The sequence below is a fragment of the Hemicordylus capensis genome, chromosome 2 (genome assembly GCF_027244095.1).
Source record: "Hemicordylus capensis ecotype Gifberg chromosome 2, rHemCap1.1.pri, whole genome shotgun sequence".
NCBI classification, from domain to species: Eukaryota; Metazoa; Chordata; class Lepidosauria; order Squamata; family Cordylidae; genus Hemicordylus; species Hemicordylus capensis.
This window is the reverse complement of record NC_069658.1, coordinates 312936140-312958440: the sequence shown is the minus strand read 5'-3', so window position 1 is coordinate 312958440 and position 22301 is coordinate 312936140. Positions and strand designations below refer to the sequence as shown.

At 43.1% G+C, this 22301-nt stretch overlaps 1 protein-coding gene across 12 annotated transcripts in view; it reads right to left on the bottom strand.

The window, feature by feature from the left end:
• The window catches only part of IQSEC1 (IQ motif and Sec7 domain ArfGEF 1), a 595321-nt gene that overhangs the window by 287963 nt on the left and 285057 nt on the right, over nt 1-22301 (bottom strand). For 7 of the 12 annotated variants that reach the window (XM_053303424.1, XM_053303440.1, XM_053303439.1 and 4 more), the window contains one exon: nt 15017-15061. The exons of the other annotated variants lie outside the window; for them this stretch is intronic. In XM_053303424.1, coding sequence (XP_053159399.1) covers nt 15017-15061 — 45 coding nt within the window. The remainder of the gene's footprint in view (nt 1-15016; nt 15062-22301) is intronic. 12 annotated transcript variants of the gene reach the window in all.

Sequence of the window (22301 nt, the reverse complement as noted above, 5' to 3'; positions counted from 1 at the left end):
GCCTGAAGCTGCAGAAGTGGTGGGTACAGAAGACAGATCCATTGGTACTGAAAGGCTCACTACCATGGATGGCACTGAAGCACCAGAAGTCTCCATTCTAAGCCTTGTATCTCCAGAAGTGGAAGGATCTGAAACAATTCAGCAGGTGTCCTGAGAGGTACTCGGTACCGATGCCATGCTTTTCGGAGGGGCAAGGGGTGTCTCCCACAAGAGGGAGTGCAAATGACTTGTTCAGTTTTTACGGGCTTGTTTGGTGAACTGAAGCAATGTGCAATGATTCCACCTTGTGCAATTCACCTACACAGACTAAACAACATGAATGCCCATCCAAAAATGGGATCTTCACCTGGCAGCGCAAACAGCACTTGAAGATAACTTTCCCGTCAATTAAGGGAGGGGGGCAGGGAGGAATAATGTGACTCCTGCAGGAATATCTCCTCTGAAAAAATTAGTACAGTAAAAAGTGTTCCCCTTTTCTTTTTTAAATAGCAGTAGGGACTTAACCCCCCCCCCAAGAGAAAAATTAGGGGTTGATTGAACATCGGGTAGTAAAACCCTAAATGCTGGTGAGGAGGGAGGCTGATGGAAATGAAAAAAAAACCCTCCAAAGGAAAAAAAGTTGTACAAAAAAATTGAGGTGGTGGAATGGGAGCTTTCTACCCTGCCACAAAGAGAATGGCTACAGTGGAGGCGGTGGCAGGGTGTGTGTGTGTCAAGCTGCCCTTGAAGGGACTGCAGGAAAGGCAGAACATTTCAGAAGGCAGAAAAATATTTTTGAGCATGCATGGGCTGAGCAGAGTTCCCGACCCCACCAAAAAATTAGTTGACGAGCTTCCCACAGCCAGAAAGTGTGGGAAGTGGGGTGGATGAAGAATGGGGGTGGCGGGACTGAAAACAAAGCAAAACACAAACAGCGAAAGGCAGAAGAAAAACTCACAGTAAAGGGAGGAATAAAAGTACAACTTATAAAGAAGAGGACAGAGAAAATTAAACAAATTTGCCCTCTTTATACTGTAGAGAGCAAGAGAAAAACCAACAAGCTGTTTATCCCTCAGCGGACAACAAAGAACTGACCGGAAGGGGAACAAGAATGAGGCTGGAAGGGGCAGGGCTACTGCCAAAAATCAGAGAAGAGAGATTCCAAAGGCTGTCCCTGCGCAGGCGCAGAGCCCATGTGTAACCGACAGATACCACAACGAGGTGGGGGTGGAAGTACACAAAGGTGTACTGTTATACACAGCACACCTTTCTGAGGCCATGCTGCCTCAGAAGAAATAATTTTAATGGTTTCCATGTGGGCACACTTTAAAGTTTTATCAGTATCCACCACTTTGATATGAAAAATGACTGACATTATTATTATTATTGGTATCAGAATTGTATAAATATTACAAACATATTAGTACATTGGAAGGGAATATGACCACCTAAAATTTCAGCCTGTTACATATGTGTGTGTGTGTGTGTGTGTGCGTGCGCACACACACACACAATTGTAAAGCCTGATAATATGGTGGTGGGGATTCTCAACCCCATAACTGGTTTGTTTCTGGTCAGAATGAGATGAACACTGCCCACATGGTAGACACCTATGAAACATTATTCCACACAAATTTCAAGGAGACACATGCATACTTCTATGCATACACATTCAAATGGCACTGGTCCATGTGCTGCACTGCAGTGGGGGTGGAAGAAGAGCTGTGTATTTGCAGGTAGTCTTTAACATCCTTGAAGCAAAGATTTTTTGTGCAGTTGAGCAAGTGCAGAAGCTAAGTGATGCTCGCTTCTCCCCCTCACTGCAAATAGCTTTCTGCTTTCAGAAACATATTCCTGAGGATGACTGAAGGCTCCCTGAAAATGTACAGCCCTTTTTTCACCAACCTACTGCTATGTAGCATGCAGGCCAAAATATCAAAGCTCAAAATTCTGAATTGCCACAATCAGAACAGTTGGGACAGGACAATATTAAAAATCTGATTAGTGATCTGAATTGATATTCTGCCCTAAAACCCCCATAATTCCCCTATCCCCCATTCCCGGAATAAAATACGGAGGTTTATATCTGAGTAAACACGAATGGGAGAAGGCTTTGTTTCTAAAAATAAAATAAAAGGGGGGATATTGCAAGAGTGATACAAGTTTGAAACAAAATGGGAAAGGACTACTGGGAAAGAAGCAAAAGTGCACTCAGGTGCAGACAGGGTGTGTGTCTGAAGCCAACTCACCTACAGAGAACATTCCTCCTAAGACCCTTCCTATACTGTGGTATGTCTCCACCAGGGCTGTTCAACTTCAGCCCTCCTGCAGATGTTGGCCTACAACTCTCATAATCCCTGACTATTTGCCAGTGTGGCTGGGGACAGAGGGAGCTGTAGTCCAAAAACAGCTGGAGGGTCAAAAGTGAGCATCCCTGTTATACACCTTTGCTCATTGTGTAAGTTGTTTGCACTTCTAATTCAGAATATCTGAGCAGTGAAGAGAAATAGGATTAATGAGGATAATCCTAATCACACATGTGATACATGTGAGATCATATGGATTGCTTTAAAAAATCCTCCATAACCAGCAGTGTTCATGATAAAAATAAACCATCACCTGGAAGTATAAGAAAGAACAAGCTATATACATGTCTGAGGAAAGAGGATCAAAACCATATTCCTAATACAGTTTAGGTTGCGAGTGAACTATTGTCTTATATCTTTATGTCCTTGTAAACAACCAGTGCAATCTGGTATTTTTACATTAAGATATAGAAAACATCTTCCTCACAAATCATGCCTCCCAGTGCCCAAAACAGGGAGATAATATCAAGTAATTATGACCTGAAATAGCTGCTGAATTATCTGCTCCAGAATCACCAACTCTTCGGCATAAATGAGGACTTTTGACAGTGTAAATCTTTAATTTGACTAGGAAAATTAGTTGACAAATGATATAGAATAGATTATCTTTCTAGTTATTTATGTGGTGAGAGGTTGTTATTGAGGGGGCAATTTATGTTCCATCCAAGACACTGGAAACCACCAGTTTATTCCTGTGTAATTGCTCAGACTCAGTTGCTCAAGCAAGCAGGTAAGGAAAATGGCCATTTAGCTGAATCACAGAAGTTTAGATTTGGAAGGTACCATTGGAGAACTTCTAGTCCAACCATGATCAGGGCAGATATCTACAACAGCATCCTTGACAGTTGGCAACAACTAAAAATAAACTAGCAGAGCTGTGTGTGATGTGTGTGTTTCAAAAATCCAAAAGGAGGACCAGTTACATTTAATGTATTACATAATATATTGGATCAAATCTGGATCTTTTGATATTGTAGTTGCCACCTTAAAAGCATTAAAATTACTAGAGTGCAACTGTGCTCCTTCCTCTCAAGCATTCCAGTCACGTTTAAATATGCCATGCCCCAATTTTCAATCATTATAAGAGCTTTGACTTCATAAACAAACAAACAAACCTGTAGATTATCTTTATATTTCAGAGCACTAATAAAGAAATTTCTTAAAATAATAAAATAAAACCATGTTTGCCAAATTCTTTAAGCAAATTGCTGCCTCACTTATGTAAAAGGCACACACATGGGCAATTATTAGCTATATCTAAACATTATTCACAAAGTATTACTAAGTGTCTTCTCATTTACATCATGTTTTCTTTCTTGCTTAGCTGTATAGATAAGCAAGCAAGAAAAATTTCCCTCCATCTCCAAGAAACAAACGTGAGAAGCTTGATTAAAATCCTTCCTCAGGAACAACAAAATGGGGGAATGTAATCACGAGAAAAACTAGGGCACTATCAAAACATTTGACTATGAAATGACAGAAAGTTCCAGTTTTTTCAGATCTCTTTCTGCTCTGTCAGCAAGAAGAAAAAAGTGTTCTGTATTTTAAAAATAGGTTCTTAACTTCTTAGTGATTAAAAAGCTATTCATCCAGACACTGACAACCTCTAATATTTATTGTACTGTACTGTGTTGAGAAGGAAAAAAACTAATGGGAACTTTCACGAATGAAAGGCGCAACAATCACAACATATATGGTCTCCATCTTTTTTCCCTTGGAAAACAAGTAAAATGCATTAAGTTTCATCTCACGCTCAGCCTGAATATAAAGCTGGTTCTTTGAAAGGGCATTTCCCTGCTACTTTCTTTGTCTTCAAATTCACAGGCTTAAACAGCATAGTAACTTTTCGATGTGGTGCAGCTTCCGCATTGTGATGCTCAGTGAGCCGCGTTCAGCTGTTGTATATTCATTTATGGTATTCAGTGGCTAGCAGCAAATGAGAACAGAGTTCTCTAAGAGGCCATTAAGAAGCTATGATGAAAAAGGAGAAAAAGCATAGGAACCTCCTCTTAAAGAAAGGTTGCCTTGGCAATCAGTGATGCAGAAGCAAGGCTTCAATAATACACACTACTGGTGAAAGAATACTCTATAAAATAAACACAGCATAAGCTTGAATTTGGCCAACTCCGGCCTACATGCTAGTAAAATCCTCTTGAACAATAATGAAGATTAAGCAGTCCAGGAAAAATCTCTTTACTTTACTTAAGAAAATGCAAAATGGGATCTAGTTAACTTTTTTAAAAACAATTGTTGCTCCAAGAATAGTGACTTTGAGCTATTTACTATAAAGTTTGTCATACTATTCATTACTATATTGCTTTCTGGGGGGAAACCCATCATGGTTACCATTTTAAAATAATGAATGAATTCTGATTGTGAAGTGTGAGCAGTTCATCTGTTTAAGTCCTTTCATAGACTATGAGTGCAAAAACTGTTGAGCACTGTGGACAATAAAACAGAGAAAATAAGTTGGAAGGCAAGATAAGAATCTGTGTTTCAGCTGCTGCATATACCAAGATATACGGAACTTCATATACAAAGCCCAAGGAAATCACAACTAGATATCAAGGTATCTACAAAGCATTCTTTCATGGCATTTCCATTATCAATGAATTTAAAACACACCAGCAGCAGTTTATGTTGCAACCCTCTTATATTTTAGAGCTTTGCATCCTGTCCTCTGATCAACTTATGTACACATGATTATACCCTGGTCCTTCTGAAGGCAAGAGGGTGGCAAATGAAACTTTTTATAAGGCGGTGTTCACACAGTCACAAGGATTGGAGTGTCATGAACCCTGAGTCTGACACTGAGGAGTCTCAGGATGAAAATGATCATGAACCCTGACATGGATGAGACAGAGGATTAGGTGGGGTTCGATGGGCCCTCGCCTCCTCTATCAGAAACACCTGTACCTCAACACACATTTACCCTTGTCCTCTGAGTCTGAGGATGAAGCAGAGGCACCACCATCCCTTCCAGCTTGAGAAGAGCTTGAGAAGAGAGCTTGAGAAGCAGGCACAGTCCCTTTAAGATCTGGGACATTCCAGTCTTTGGCAGGGCTGCATTGCTGGTTCTGTACTTAATGCTTCAGTTTGGTTCTGCTGTTTGCTGAAGCAACTTTGTTGTGGACATGTTCTGCTTTGTGCCTGTTCCTTGCTCTTCTTGGATTTCTGGCTTCTGACGCCCTTCTTGTTTGACCTTGACCATGCCTGTTCCTCATGGACTGACTTCTGACCCTCCACTTGTTTGACTGACCTTGCCCATTCTGGATGGACTAATCTCTGTGTCCTTACCCTCGGCTTCGGTGACCTTAGCTTGACCTGCACCATATCACACCTAGTTAGGATTAGTGAGCCCTATGGAGTATATTTAGAGAACTCAGAATTTCAGGGCAATCCTGGTCAAACTGCTCTGGTATTTAAACAGGATAGATAACAGGACTGAATCAGCAATTAGCTAGCTAATTGATAAGGATTGCCCTGAAATTCTGAGTTCTCACAAATCAGCTCCACAGGGCTCATTAATCCTGATTAACTTTTTAATTAGGATCCTAGTGATTGTGTAAACTCAGTCTAAATAAAAATACGCATTGGAACGTGTATAAACAATATTTTTTCCACCTTGCAGTCAACAGAACCTGATTTCAAGTATATCCACAGATACTGAAGCAGGTTGAATTAACTGTATTTCATTATATTACTGTGTCAGACTCTGGATATTGTGAAATTTCATGATTTGCTGAACATGTGCATATCCTGCAAAATATCAATTCATGTCAATTATCTGCTCCTGCAATTTACTGTAAGAATAGGCCTCCCAACACACATAATTAATAATTAACGATATGATATTAACAAGGAAGCTGTCTCACTTCAAAAGACAGCAGAAAGATGTCTCAGGGAGGATGGCATCTTCAAGGTAAAAATGGAAATTAATGGCTATCACCAATGTGAACATTTCCCTGCTTCCATTTTGTTTCAGTTTCTTGCTATTCCATCTCTTTCACCTGGATGAAGATGATGTGCCACTTTACATTAAGATTAGTACTAGGGAAATTATTTGTCCTGTATCATACTCTTGAAAAAACAACATAAATCTGCCAAAGACGACAGTTATAGTTATATCTATTTCATGCAAGTCCATCTCATGGACAAAAAAACAGCAATATATCATGTTTCATAGGTCAACACATGACAGCCTTTTATTTTTTGTTTATGGACAGTGACAGTACAGGCACCCACCCTGTTCTAAGATGGTCCAAGTGTATCTGTCTCTCCTGCTATTATCCAGCAGCCATTATTTGGGAAGCCCAGGAGATTATTTATTGTACTCGACAAATCACTCCCATGAATTCTGTTACAATGCACTGTATGTTGCAAGTGAATTCTCCAATATAATTTGAAGTATTCAATACTTCATCTCCAACTTAAATTGCTAATTTGTTTGATGTTATGCAACATATCAAACAACATTTTGTTTTCAAATGGACTCTTATAAAATGATTGTCTTGATTTTAAATTCAAATTGTGTTTGTTTCTCCAGATTAATATAACATAATATAATACAATACACACACAGCAATCCTCATGTTCGTAGCTGGTAATTATGTATATAAGAGCAAGTTACTATTTAAGGATTATCTTCAAGGGGGTTGTGTTAAGACTGAAAATTAAGAGTAGAGAAATAGTGTTGCATGCAGTAAGTACCCGTATTTTGTAAAATGCCATATAGTAGACATACTGAAAGTGCCTGCAGTTGAGGGCTAATTGATACCAGATTTTGTGCCCCTGACCAGCATTTGCTCCCCCTGTGCCCTGCTTGGTCTTATAACATGTATAACAAACTAGTACAATATAATTAAATCCAGCCCAAATTCCTTTCAGTTCAGAGTACCACTACTGCTACATTACATTTCCATTAGGTTTGATTTTCTGCAAAAGTTGCAATTTTAAGGATGCAGATAAATCACAAAGACTCCTCTACCCTTTACAGCTTTCTACTCTCTACAGTTTACTCTCTACAGTTTACAGCTATTGTTTCACCAAAATGCTTCTTGTAGGGAATACAGCCCATTTACCTGGGAAGCTGGATTGATGCTCCCAACCTTGCCATGCCAAGCCGCTAATTCCATTGGCTAGCACCTCTCCATGACAAGACTTTTGCTGTAATCCAGGTCTTGTTTTATTTTTCATACAAGAAGTCTAATTTGGCCTAAATGTGGATGGGGATTAACATTTGGCTGCAGATCATATGCATCTACACTGAATACCTGCATTGAAATGTACATTTACACACACATCTAAATGTATGTCTTGCCCCAAACTAGTAAGATTGGATTGGGTTGAGGTAGCATTGGCCAAGTTGTTTACAATGGGATGGGTTTTATTTTCTCTCATCATATGTCCTCTAGTGACTGTTTTTCTCCCTTTTGAAAAGTGGTGTAAAAATCACTATAAGGAGACCACTTCCTTCAGGGGATGAAAATGTTTGACACCACCTCATTTTGGCACTGTAATGCCCTATCCTACAGCCTTGTGCTGGAGGATGGGTCTTTGTCCCATCTCCTCAGAAGACAGCCACAGGGAGTGTCCTGATTGGGCAGGGCTAGAGGGGAGGTGGGGCTTGCAGGCTGTTGAGGCTGTTCCCTCGCCTCCCCTCTTCAGTTTGTTCCAGTCTGGCTTCAGGAAGGGAGCTCTCCTTCACAGCCATGTGGCCTATAGGGCCTAAGAGGAGCAGCTGGTATTAGTGGAGAGTGTTGAGGGAGCCTGTTCGGGAGGAGCAGGTGTGGCCTGGAAGCTCTCAGAAGCTCTCAGAAGCTCTCATTGTGATGGTTTGGCATTGGAGCCACGGCCCTGGGGAAAGGGTGGGGCATGTTTGGGCCTGTTGGGGGTGGGAATAAAGGGCCGGGGTGGCCAAGATCCCAGTGGCCCTTGCCGTAGCAGGCAGATTATTTGGGGCTCCTGCCCCAGGATTGGGAAGGAATTTTGGAGGGAGGGCTCGCTAGGGGCTGGGAACCGGGAGAGAAGGAAAGGGCACTGCCAGGAACCTAGTGGCCTATGGCCCATTTCTTTGGCATTAATTGTGGTGCCTCTTGGGGACCAGTATTGGGGGGGAGTCTTGGGCCATTCTGGGGCTCTTTGGGTGGGGTGAGCCCATGGAACAGTTCTGTAGGGCTAGTTTGATTATGTTTGGCTCTGTGGGAAGTGTGGTATTAATAGCTATCTCCTTAGAATTGAATCTAAGGCTCCTGCCATGCCTCCTAAGAAAGCTTTGGGTAAAAAGGGGGGTTGACCTGTTAGAAACCCCAGATGGCTGTGCCCTCAGTCATCCTCAGCAGAGGATGAGGAGGATATGGTGTAGATATGCATGCTAATTTACAGGATGGAAGTGCTTGAGCAGGCAAGGATGCCCTACAACAGAAGGATGCATGCTCCTCGGGGCTGCCTGCCAAAGGCAGGAAGCAAATAACGGGGGTAGCACATGCAGAGTTATTGAAAGCCCTGTCTGACTGGCTGGCCTCCTTGGAAAAGGACAAAGAAGAGCCTGCACTGGTTCTGGCAGAGCCAGCTGACAGCAACCAACAGCCACCAGCAAGCCTCCTGTCTCAGCACTTGCCATGATGGCATGGCCAGACCCATCCCCAGTGGAGCCTCCTGTTTAGCAGGTGAGGCAGACGGGTATCCTGTGGAAGATGGGGCTGGGCCGTGGCCCATATACCCATGGACTATGCCACCTTTTGGTGCTTGGGGCCGTAACCACTTTTGGGCTACACCAATGCAACCCTGGGCTTCCGGGGGCTTCCCGGGCATGCCTGGGGGACCTATGGCAGCACAAGGGGCTCTGGAGCAGGTTTGGCAGGGAGTTGCATCACAGGGCACCACACCAACACCAATAGGAACTGTGGGTGGCTATCCCATGAGGGTGGTTCCATCCCCGCACTATTCACCTTATGGGGCCTTGGGTCTTCCACTCAGGGCTCATGTATTGCTCGCGACAAAGGAGAAGATTTTTAAGGGTGAATATGTAGACATATTCAGTTTGCTATTTCATGAGCCCGAGGAGAAGCAGAAGCAGAGCGATGCCAGTAAGGAGCAGGAGGTTACCAAGCATAAACCAATGAAACGGACCTGGAACAATTGGCTCTCTGGCTTCAGTATTTATATCGGGGTGGTTCTCAGAGCACAGCTGGCTAGGGGCACAGCTTTGGTTAAATGTATGGACATCCTTCATCAGGCCATTATGGATTTTGCGGGCACCTCATGGGCCAGGTATCATGAAGATTTTAGAATGTGGGAGACCTTGCACTGTGCCTCCCATGGGATGCCCCCAAACAAGCTGTGGCTTCCCATCATGTCCCCTTTGCACCTGGTAGACAGTGACAGGGCCAACAGTGGTCACTTGCTGTCTAGGGCATTGGGTTCCTCCAATGCCTCGGGTTCAGGCCAGCAGTGAGTTCAACCCCAACTGGTATGCTGGAAATTCAATATCAGGGAACCAGCTCTCCCTGTAACCAGGCAAAGGGCTGGAATTCAGGATTCAGGAATTGCCAACCCAACCAACCACAGGCTGTGCACCTGTGGGCAGGTGAGTTTTGGGACTCCACCACCTGCTTTTGGTGTGGCAGTCAGGAAGTAGCGCAGGTTGTGAACTCTCAAACCTCCTGTTCACCTAGGGTTATGGGGTCCCCATTTATTTATTTATTTATTTATTTATTTATTTATTTATTTATTTATTTGAAACATTTAATATACCACCCACTCCAAAGACTCCAGGCGGTGCACATCAACATGCAAAACAAGACAACATTAAAAATGACATTCTAAATTAAAAACTAAAGTAACTAACTAGCGAGGAGTTAACCAACTCCCATAGCTAAGAATTAACATTCCCACCAGCTATTCTAACCAGCCAGGAGGGACAAGGGTCCAAGCAACATTTTGCCGCACCTATACACAAAAGAATTGTGTCCATATCTTCGACCCATGTAAAGGTGTCCCATGTAACATCACAAGGCAGAATCTCATCTGATCAGATCCTTTGTCCTTCAGTCCCTGCACTTTAACATCCTTTTTGTAATGCAACATGTGCTGGGGCTACAGAATGACACACCTGATGCCCTATCTCATTTTCAGGTGGTGAGGTTCAGGGAATTAGCTCCAGAAGCCAATGTGGAACTGGAAATGATGCCAGAGACTCTGTGGAAGCTTGGCGGATAGAAGTCCGTTGAGCTACTGATGTGTGTCTGGCTCCCAGTACTAGGGCAGTAAGGTAGCCTCTTTCCATACATTTAGTCAGCAAGAAGGCCTCCTTGTCACCTGGCCTATTCCCCCTGACCATCTCATGCAGTACTTAATACACCACTTAGTACACCTGCAATCCTCTGGACAGGTGGTTTCCATCTTAGCAGACTACTTGGTCACTCTGTCCTTTGAATCTCAGGCTCGGGGTTTGCAGGATAAAAAAAGATATGGCAGTCTGGTGCATGCTGGAGGAGTAGGCTCGGGAGATGCCGAGGGCCCAGGATCAGAGGTGGCCCATTACCACTGAGCTTTTGGAGGATATCTTCCTGCAGTTGCAATCCCTTTGTAACTCTTCATAGGAGGCAGGGCTCATTCATGCAGCGGTGACAGCATAATTTTGGGGGGCCTTCAGGCCAGCTGCAGTCCTCCCCCGTAGTGGCCTGTGCCCTAGGGAAGGATGCTTGCAATCTGCTGACCTTTCCTTCATGGGTTTAGGGGTGCAGTTGCTCCCACATAGGTCAAATACCGATCAGAAAGGTAAAGGTCAGAAGATCATGCTCACTACAGCAGGAAATTACAACTTATGCCCGGTTCAGGCTTTGCGGCGCTATGTGGCATTACAGCCGCCCACTGAAGTGTGCTTATTTGTTCATGCCAATGGCACACCTCTGATGCAATACCATGCATATTTTGGGCTGATGGAGTTCATTTATCTACAGAGGGGTGCAATTTGTACTTGGCTAATCTGTGCCGTGGGCTTGTTGAAACCTTGGATGGTTGCAGGGGAGGAAGGCCAAGCTAGGCCGACTTCCCTCTGTGGCAGGTACAGTGCAGGTTGGGTGGAGGTGTAGAAGGGTTTGAGATCAATGAGCACCCTTGGGCAGTTTAAGAAAGGTGGATCGGTCAATTGGTCCTTAGAGGCTTGGTGGATCGAGGACTTTGATTCCCCATGACACCTGCTTCAGAGCTTCACAAACCTTAAAGGCTGAACTGTGTGTGTGTGTGTGTGTGTGTGTGTGTGTGTGTGTGTGTGTGTGTGTGTGTGAAGCCCTAGAAGTTGCCCTGACCCTTTTGGGTTGGCAATGATGGAGATGAAGCAGGTTTGCTCTGTTTCTATCCTTGAGTCAGGGTGTGTCACCCATTCAAGGGACAGGGAAGGACATAAATGTCTGAACCCAGCCTTTTGGAGGGTGGAGTGTATTCCACACTCAGTTAGCTAATTTGATCATTTAATAAAGCTGTGGCTAAAGAACCTACCAGATATAACCAAAGATGGATATAACCAAAGATGGAGCATTAAAAAGCCTTTTTTAAAAGATGTGTTTTTAGTTGTTTTGTAAAAACACCGAGAGAAGGAACATGGCGAAGCTCTTCAGGGAGGGCATTCAAGGGGCCACAACCAAAAGGACCTTGTCTCTAGTCCACACCAACTGGATCTCTGTTAGTGGTAGGGCTATGAGCAGGGCCTGAGATGATGGCCCTGGCAGGTTCATATGGGTGAATGTGGTCTGACAGGTACCCCAGCCAATAGTACCAAGGTGTTTGGTATCGATGTGGAGGCCACCGGAACCAAAGGCTCTAGAGGAGAAGTATGAGATGGTCCTGGGCATCTGTGTGGAAGCTATGGTGAACAGCAAGACAATTGGTGTCAGGGGTGAACCCGAGGATGTGGTTTGAGAGTGCTCCAGAGTCTTCTCTGCCAAACAGACGTAAGTTTGGGGCAGTATTAAAATATGTAAAATAATAAAATAATAAAATAACAACAACAACACTGTATGCTAATAGGGACAGTAGCCATTTGTGAGGATCGTAACACTTGCTCCCACAACCAAGAGCACAACCTGGAGACTGTTCTTGCATGACTGTTTGGTAAATTTCAAGCACGGAGGGCATGTGTCCATAATATAGGCCTCGCCAAGGCAAAGCTGGCAGTGGTTGTGTCTGTCTTTGGAGGGCAGTTTGGCCCTGCATCATGAGCACTTCTTGCTGGCCATATGCCAAGAAATGGTGATTCCCTGACTGTCTTGGAACACTGGGGTTGCTGGGGATGGGAGGTGTGAATGAAATAAAAACACAAAACGTGGAAGGAAAGGATACTAAATTAAGGTAAGTAAAGAGAGAAAGAAAAGGGAGGCAAGATAATAAAGAACATTTTTTTTAAAAGCTTGGAGTGCTCCTGAGTAAGTCGATCTGTTGGCGGACAAAGAAAGACTGAGGGAGGGAAAGTGGATGCAGGCGCATATCATCGGAGGGGGCAGGGCTCCAGAGAGTTTCCGATGTAGTCCCTGCACAGGCACAAAGCCCAATCATGTAAAGCACAGTGACCACGTCGAAGAAACTAGTTTAGATGCCATGGCTCCATCACAGAAGTATAATGTCTGAGCATGAGCAGGGTGCTCTCACCATCAGATAACTTAACAGTCATATTTAAGAGTTGGAGAGAAAACCTTGAACCAGGGTGTGAAAATAAGACCAACGAGAAAGTGAGGCAATACAAAGAAAAGTAATTTCCTTTCATCAGAACTACCAGATACTTGACTACAATATCCCTCTCACGTTCCATTCTCTAGAAACAACTGCATATAGTTTTCAAGTTTTCACAATTCCATATCCCAATCACAGAAGACATTCAAAGCGCTTGTCCAAGAAAAAGCTGTTAAGAAGCATGCTGTTCATACCTTACCAAGGGGCTTTTGCGTATTTGGACATGCTCAGACCCACCTTTTTGCTTGTTGAAAGACCACCTAAATACTTTCAGGTGCTTGCACACATCTTTTAGTACTATTCTTAGCTTTTGGCCCAGAACCTTCATCTAACGGCAGATATCCTTTTTTTGGAAATATATGTTTCTAAGCTTCATAGGGTAAAGCTTCTGGGCAAGGGGCTAAGAGAATGGAACATACAAGTTGGCTAGTGGATGACTGTACTCTACTTACCTTCCATTCCAGAATTTAAGAGAGATGGCAAAGCAATGGGGAACCATTAAGTGAAGAGTAATTGCATTATCTACCTATTGTCAGTTTTCACAGGGATATTTCCTACACAGGGATATGTACACATCCTGAATCTGACTGCGAAGGAATATCTATGAGGCTCTAATCATCAACTAGGTTGGGCAGCAAAGCAAAACACCACTGGCCAGTTCAAATGAAACATATAGACCAGTACATGTGATAATGTTGGGGACCTGATGAGAACATGATGACCCTGTCATCACTGGTGGACTCCCAACATGATCTCAGTGTGTCCTTTAATCCCTTGGGATCTTGTAGCACATGTAGATGGGTGATTCATATTAATACCCCTCTCCCATCATTAAAGGATGCACTGACAGCATGTCAGGATGTCCACTGGTGACGTAAGAGTACATGCACTCTTAGTGGGTTCACAATGTAATCACATGTGCTGGGCAATATTTATCTGAACTGGGCCTGGGTCACCAGGCCATGCACTTTCCACTACCAGCTTTAAGAGCTGGCAGCAGGAGTGATGATGGTGGCGTAACTTTCCAGCAATGCCCGTTGGGCTGAAGATGGATTAATATTGGAAAGGAGAATTATTAACCACACAAGCATCTTCTATTCCTTCTTTTAAAATGACCTTGCTAGAATTGTCTGTTACTCTCTCAAAATTTTGATTTTAACTGGATGCAGTGGTTCAGTTCTACAAACCAGACTGTGTTCACAAGCAATAGTCTGTGGTGGTCCATTATTTAGAAATGGAAATATATTTCCTGGGGGGAAATTGGTGATATCTGTTTATACACTTTTTATGTTAGCTTGTCTCTTGGCATCAGAAATGTCCTAGAAAAAGTGATACGTTGGGACTCTTGTCTTAACACACTTCAGTAATAGTTTTGTACAAATGTAAAGCCACCTAATGGCACAGTGGGGAAACAACCTGCATAGAGAGCAGGAGGCTATTGGTTCAAATCCCCGCTGGTGTATTTCCAAGAATATGGGGAACTCCTATATCAGGCAGCAGTGATATAGGAAGGTGCTGAAAGGCATCATCTCACACTGCGTGGGAGAAGGCAATGGTAAGCCACTCCTGTATTCTACCAAGAAAACCACATAGCTCTGTGGTCACAAGGAATCAATACTGACTTGACGGCACAAATTTACAAATGTAAACCGCCCTGAGCCATTTTTCGAAGCATGGTATATAAATCAAATCAATCAATCAGTCAATCAGACAGACAAACAAACAAATAATTGTTCAAGAGTTTAACACCTGAAAAGGATTGTAAACACACTGCTTAAAGTATGTTTTGTAAGGAAAATAAAGTTTCAATGTTTTGAATTTAGTATAGAATACTATCAAATCACATGATAATCATTTGTTTGCCAACTGAAATTCATTTGTGTTGTACTGCAATTGACCATTCCATTTTACTATTTTAAAATATGCAACATATTTTACAGTACCTGAGTAGATCAGCTGAAACACTGCTTCTTGTTTCAAAGGAAGTCCTGAGGTAGTTGCAAAAGAATAAAATTGAAAATATTTAACACACTTGATTGATTTTTTAAAAAAACCCCAAAAGAATCTCTGTATCAAGTCTGTAAAATTAATTTATATATTTCAGATTTCTCCCCCTGAAAATCCCCAGCTTATCAGAATGAAATGATGTGCTTTTAAATTGATTCTAAATATGCAAGTTAGTTTTGAAAAAGTAATTATAGCTGAATCTCACATGAAGAAAGCTTTTCAAATGTCAAAGCAGTGCTTTTGAATGTTAAATATGTAGAAATAACACAAGACTTTCAGGCCTCTAGCACAAACATTATTTATTTCAATTTGTATAACAACAGTTGTAGGCACTCTGCACTGTTTATGAATATACTGTTACAAACTTGGAATCAGATTATTGTAAGCATCCTCTCATTCCAGTTTTGCCCTGGCACAATGCCTGTTTGGAATCTGGAATCTGACAAAAGAGCTAACATTCCTTAATGTTGTATAGAGAGTAGGAGTGAGAGTGTATATGCTTATGGGAGAGAACACTACCAGACATGTATTATTTCATCATGAAAACTGATTGTTATGAGGGATTTTGCACAGCATTCAGATGACATTCCCCAGATCCTGTGCCTTATTTGCACAGGAACACCAGTTTCTTTTAAACTCCACCCCCCCACCTTGAATTGAAAATACTAGTACAAAATGTACACAATGGATGCAGAATACATAGACAGGGCAGACTATAGCACAATTCTGAGTGGAGTAGTTTTCAAAGCAGGCAGTGATGTTTGGGATGGCATTCCCCCACACACACCTGAGTGCACCTTCCCACTTGACCAATTGACTTCTGGTCATGACTCTTGCAGTTCATTATTTAAAAACAACAACAACAACAACAACAACAGAGACCAGGATTGACCCACAACCATTCATGTTTACTCAGATGTAGACCTACCACTGTTAATAGGAGAGCCTTGCAATAAAATGGGAGAGAAGGGGGAAAGAACAGAATCATAAATGTATGGGATCTGCATCCATTCAAATTGCTAAATTGGAAATAGAAGCATGCACACTAAGGAGTGTGCTCCTTAAGGAAATGGACATCAATTTGGTTCCAGATAAGCAAAAGAGTAAGGCAAGGCTGTATACTTTCTCCTTCTTTATTCAATGTATATGCTGAACATACACTGAGAGAAGCTGGATTGGAAGAAGATGAGTGTGGTTTTAAAATTGGAGGAAGAAGCATCAATAACCTGCACTACGCTGATGACACCACTCTGACAGCTGAGAATGCGGATGATCTGCAAGCTCTAGTAATGAAAGTCAAGGAGCAAAATGAAAAAATGGGATTACAACTAAATGTAAAGAAGACTAAACTAATGACAATGGGTACAGCAACCAGCCTCAGAATTGATAATGAAGACACTGAAGTGGTGGATAGCTTCTGCCTTTAGGATCAACCATCAACAGTAAAGAATCCATCAGTCAAGAAATACACCGCAGACTGGCACTTGATAGGATTGCAATGAAGGCCTTGGAAAGGGAATTTAGATGCCAGAATGTGTTTATACCTACAAAGATGAGAATCATTCGGACCATGGTTTTCCCTGTGACATTTTATGGATGCGAAAGCTGGACTTTGAAGAAGCAAGATAGTCTTGGGGACACCCTGACATCAACATTAAACCCAGAATTACCAACCCAGAATTATGTAGAATTCAGGCATGTGTCTGATTCCATTTTATTAAGGAATCAATTAATGCCTGAACTCAAGGTGAATTGACCAGTACATGACTTGCCTCTGAGACTGATGTTAATTGTTCTGTGAAAGAAGAGGCAATACAGCATCGTATCATGAAATGGGTACTCAAAAGAAATACAATGGCCAGGCTTGATCTATCCAAATGCTAAAATTTAACTTACTATCAGATAATGCCTGTGGTGAGGACCTGAGCTCGCATTTCCTCCTTCAAGAAGTCTAGGAAGTTGTTAGGAGCAGACACAGGCAGAGAGGGGGGGCTGGCTGCTGGCTGGGAACTCCCCATCTTGAGAGGAGAAAGGAAATAAGAAGGGTTCCCGGGACAAATGAAACCCAATCACGGCGGGCTCTCCTCTCCTCCCGCGAGCACGGCAGGGCGACTGAGCCTCCTCACCGGGGCACTGCAACTACCTCAGCTATTCAGCCCACCCCTCTCCTTGACCTCCGGATTCAATTGGCCAGGAAAGAAGAGTGTGAGTGCTTGCAACCACACAAGTGAAGATGGTAGGGCTTCGGCTTGCTAGGTTCCTTTTTTAGTGTGTGTGTGGGGGGGGGGGGGTTCCCTTGGACAGGGAGCCTCCTAAGAAGTCCCCTGCATGAGCAGGCTCCATAGGAGTGGGTGGTGGCACTGGCAAAAATGAAAGTAAAATAAACTAAAAAACAAACTGAGCCAATTGGTCAAATAGGTCAAACAGAAAAAATGTTTAGCTTTTAGATAAAGAAACAATACCCAGCCTTGCACACTAAGGAGAATAAGGGAGGAAAGATAGATGGGAGGAAAAATGGGGGAAGGAAGAGATAAGTAAGCAGTAAACCAGCCTGAATACAGTAGATAGCAGAGCTCTCTCAAAACAATGGTGCAGAGGAGGGCTCCGACACTCATGGTCACGTGTCCACCCGCAACCAATGAGAGCCGAGGCAAAAGGGAGCTGGGTAATGGAAGGGAGGGAGTGCACAGCGAAATACCGTCCCTCTGGAAGGAAGGAATACCGTGGGAAGTCTTGTGGTAGGGATGCGCATGGAACCGCAGAGCTGCGGTCCGGCACTGGGGTCGGCCAAGAGGGGGAAGGGGTGGCAGGGAGGTATCCTGCTGCCCCAAATGCTTACAAAAAAGTGTGCTGACAGGGGGAAAGCGGCGGGAGGGATAAGTACACCCTCCCCCCACCCTTAAAGGAACCCCCCACCCCAGCGTTCAAACCGCCGAACCACCCCATGATCAGACCAGTCTGGAGGCCTGTAGAATGGCCTCCAGACCAGTCCGTGCACATCACTACTCTGCGGCAGCGGTGGGCACAGGGGAGTTGGGGTCGGGCGCTGGGGAGTCAGGGTCATGTAACGCCTCTGGGGGGCCCTTTTGGGGTGGTGGGCCCCGAGACAAGAGTCTCCCCTTGTCCTATAATAGTTACGCCCCTGACTTGTTGCTCTCCAGAAACAAGCAGGAAAACAGGATACAAGAGTGGAGATCCATATGCCACTCACGAATCAGGAAGCCAGTAAAGTCTAAAGGTGGTTTGATCCCAGGAGACCAGTTCCCTGATGCAGCCAAGCGTGCTGCACAGATTGGGCCTGGAGATAGGGCCAAACTAGAGGTTGGAAGCATGGCAGGGACAAGGGAGGAGAGCTGGTCTTGTGGTAGCAAGCATGACTTGTCCCCATAGCTAAGCAGGGTCTGCCCTGGTTGCATATGAATGGGAGACTTGATGTGTGAGCATTGCAAGATATTCCCCTCAGGGGATGAAGCCGCTCTGGGAAGAGCAGAAGGTTTCAAGTTCCCTCCCTGGCTTCTCCAAGATAGGGCTGAGAGAGATTCCTGCCTGCAACCTTGGAGAAGCTGCTGCCAGTCTGTGAAGACAATACTGAGCTAGATAGACCAATGGTCTGACTCAGTATATGGCAGTTTCCTAAGGGACAAGGCACAGGCAGATGGAATAGCTGATGCCAGATGCACGTACATACAGCAGATGAATCCAGAGAAGGGATACACTGTCTGATGGGAGTTGGGATACAAATAGACAAAGGTCTATCTACAGGTCATCTGCAGACCACATCTCTTTCCTGAGAAGGGTGGCATCTTGATGCATTGTAAACCACCCAGAGATGCAAGCTTTGGGCAGTATAGAAACATTTTAACAACAACAACAACAACAACTGGCTGCATAGCACAGTGGTTAGAGTGTTGGACTAGGACTGGGAAGAGCCGGGTTAGAATCTCCATTCAACCATGAAACTCACTGGGTGATTCTGGGCCAGTCATGTATCTCTCAGCCTAACCTACCTCGCAGGGTTGTTGTGAAGATAAACATAACCATGTAAACCACTCTGAGCTCCTCAGAGGAAAAGTGGGATCTAAATGTAAAATAAATAAATAAATAAAAATTTGTGGTGGACAAGATAATACATTTTGTCCTATTCAGTCCTAGGTGGGTGTGCTCTAAAGTACAATGAGGTGAAGTTAGACAACCTGTATGTAAAAGTATTGAACAGGCGAACTCAGAACTTATTTCGTGTTAGGAAGACCTTCCAGGTGGAAGACTGGAATTACTTTAACATAATGAGCACTTTCCCCATGCTTCATGACAACCACTAAGGTTAGAGGTTGTAATCTTATCTGTTCTTCCTTTGAAGGTGATTAGCTAGAAGGCTAATCCTTTGTGCCAATAAGGAGATGCTTGGTTACTTCTTTAGACAAATATCTTCTTCTTAACTTGGGTCTTCTCAGCAACCTCTTCTGTGCATGGAGGAGAGCATGGGAATATTTCCCCTTTCAGCTGCATGTAAGGCTTTACCTGGATTTACCTTCCATGCTACCTGCTAAGTGACTTATCCTTGGGAGTTAGCCCATGTAGGCAATGGTGAACCCGCAATCCTGCAATTTCAGCGAGTCAAAATGGAAACTACAAGCCTGTATTCCCAAATCACAGGTAGGGGTACTGCTGGGAGCCCCCAAACAGGCTGTTCTCGTAACAAATTACGCCCACAGTAATTTGGAACACTTGACCAGCAATTTAACATATTAATTTATTATTATTATTATTATTATTATTATTATTATTATTATTATTATTATTATTATTTTAAAAATAAAAAGGAAATTATGGTTTCAATACAATATATACATGTATACTCTGAATTAAGTCTAATTAAGTTAAATGGAAGAAAGTGTGATTTCTCCATTAAAGGACAACAATCAGGCTGGGGAATGCAACAATTCTGCACAATTGCAGAAAGTGATTTATTAAGCGATTAGCAACAATGTCCAGAGAACTAGAAGACCCTTAAAACCATATCAAACGTGTCTGTGGAGCTTCTCCTAGAAATGGGGTGGGGGTGGGGGATTGCTGCAGAAGTCTGATAAACTAGCAGTGCACTTAATCAGAAATGTAAACACCATAATTTATTTATTTTTAAGTCTCTGTGTGGATGGTGGGAAGCAGTGGGAGGTATAGACAACCAACTGGCAATGTTTTGCACATTAGGACAGACAGAAAAGAGCACCAGGAATACAAAAATAAAAGCCACAAGAACTGCTCCTTGTGGGAGCTCTATTCCTCTCCTCTAAGCATGGGCATCTGACATCCATATTTGAACTGCGCAGTCATGCAGTTTGGCTGGCCAGAGAGGAGAGGAAAGGCCCACCAGGCAGCCACAGCACCCGCCGCTGCTGCTTGGCTCATCCCACTCCCCACCACTGAAGGACAACAATTAAGTAGCCGTGGGGCAATGCTGGCAGGCAGGAATGGCGGCGGGGAGATGCTGGTTGCCCCACCCCTTGTGTCTGATGTCAGATGCAGGAGGCATGGCTTAGGGTGCCGGGCGGGGGCGTGGGGCCCACTAAGAAGACTTTGTCTCCTGGCCTCCAGGGGTCTCGTTACGCCTCTGATCTGGGCAGTTCCTTCTGGAATGTTTCACCACTTGGCAACATGGGAAGTGCACATAAAAGTATAACGGCTATCACTCACATGTAATAAAAACTGCTGCTGCAAGAATGAAAGAAGAGGTGGGTCAGTGTAACTGTCCATGTAACTGTCATGTTAAAGTTACTGGATCTGCCTGGCTTACAGTCTCTCTTCTCAAAAATTATAACCTAGTGAATTCCTTCTTACAGGATGAAAGTATAAACAATGTTTTCAATTGTGCTATATGTACAGAATAACCCAGTTTTAACTGAACTACAAAATATTCCTAGACATTATATGTTATTTATCTTATAACAGTTTGTATCCCCTTGAACCCATGTATTCGTTTTTCTTCTTCTACCCTTCCCCATCACTCAGTAGTATAAATACAAAATATAAAATGATACAATTCAAACCAATTTTCTGTTCAACAACAGTACAAGAGATTCAAAATGTCACAATATCGTAAGTTAGTCAATTCTTTCAAGAAACAACCTTATGATATCGCCACAAAAACCTTTGCAAGTGTGTTCCTTGAAAGAATTGACTACTAACAAACTATTGCTTAAGAATAATAAAACATGGCTGGGGTTTTTTTGGTGGGTTTTTTTTTTTTTTTGAAAGTGCATTTTGTTTTTTAGTAAATGGTAAATAAGAGCCATTGGAGGTACTATCGAGAACTGCTTCATGAAGATTTAAAATCATTACAATGGTATCTTGCATCCTTTATTTTTAAGTCCATTTGAAAGTATGACTAATTACTTCTTCTTAAGACTGAGAGAGACAATGTTAATACATTGAGTGGACATCAAGATCACTCGCTCCCATTTGGATTTGAGAAGGACTTTCAGATACGATTACAACAATATGGTGACTGGAATATTGGATATTTCATTTGACTTTAGAAGTTTTCAAAAATTTGAGTGCTACAAGTCTCAGGTTTTTTTGTCAATTGTGTCATTACCCATAGGGTCACTTATATTGCATTTCTATATTTTACTATTGTATATATTCTCATTCTACTGATATTACAATATATCTTATCAGCTAAGTACTTGAGTTTCATTTTTTGGGACTGATGTTTTTTTCAACCCTGATGTGACTCCTGATTTTCTGCTATATTTGTTCTAGGGTGCCAGAACACCTCACTTTGCTAAGATGGAAACTCTTTGCCTGCACTTTTTGGAGAACAGAAGTGAAATAGCATTGAAAATGCAATCCCAAGAAAGGCAAGAATGCAAGAGGGAATCAAACTCCTTCAACATGCTTTTATCCTTGTGTAGTGACCAGCTAGATCTCCCCTAAAAGGTAACCAAAAGTGAACCCTGTCCTGACTGGCAGGCTGGTGAACTCCAGAGATCAACCGATCAGCACACCAGGTGGGTGAGACGTAGAGAGCCATTGGGAAGAAGGAGAGGCTCTTTGTTAGAGAAAGCTAAGCTGGAGATGAGAGAAGCACAGGAGGAAAGGCTTTGAGAGGAGCAATGGAGTTTTGCTCCCTCATGGTCAAAGCTAGCTTGGAGATTTCTCTCATGGAATGACCTCTGCAGATCCTTGAAAGACAGGATGGCAGGAAACGGGGTATTTGAGGGA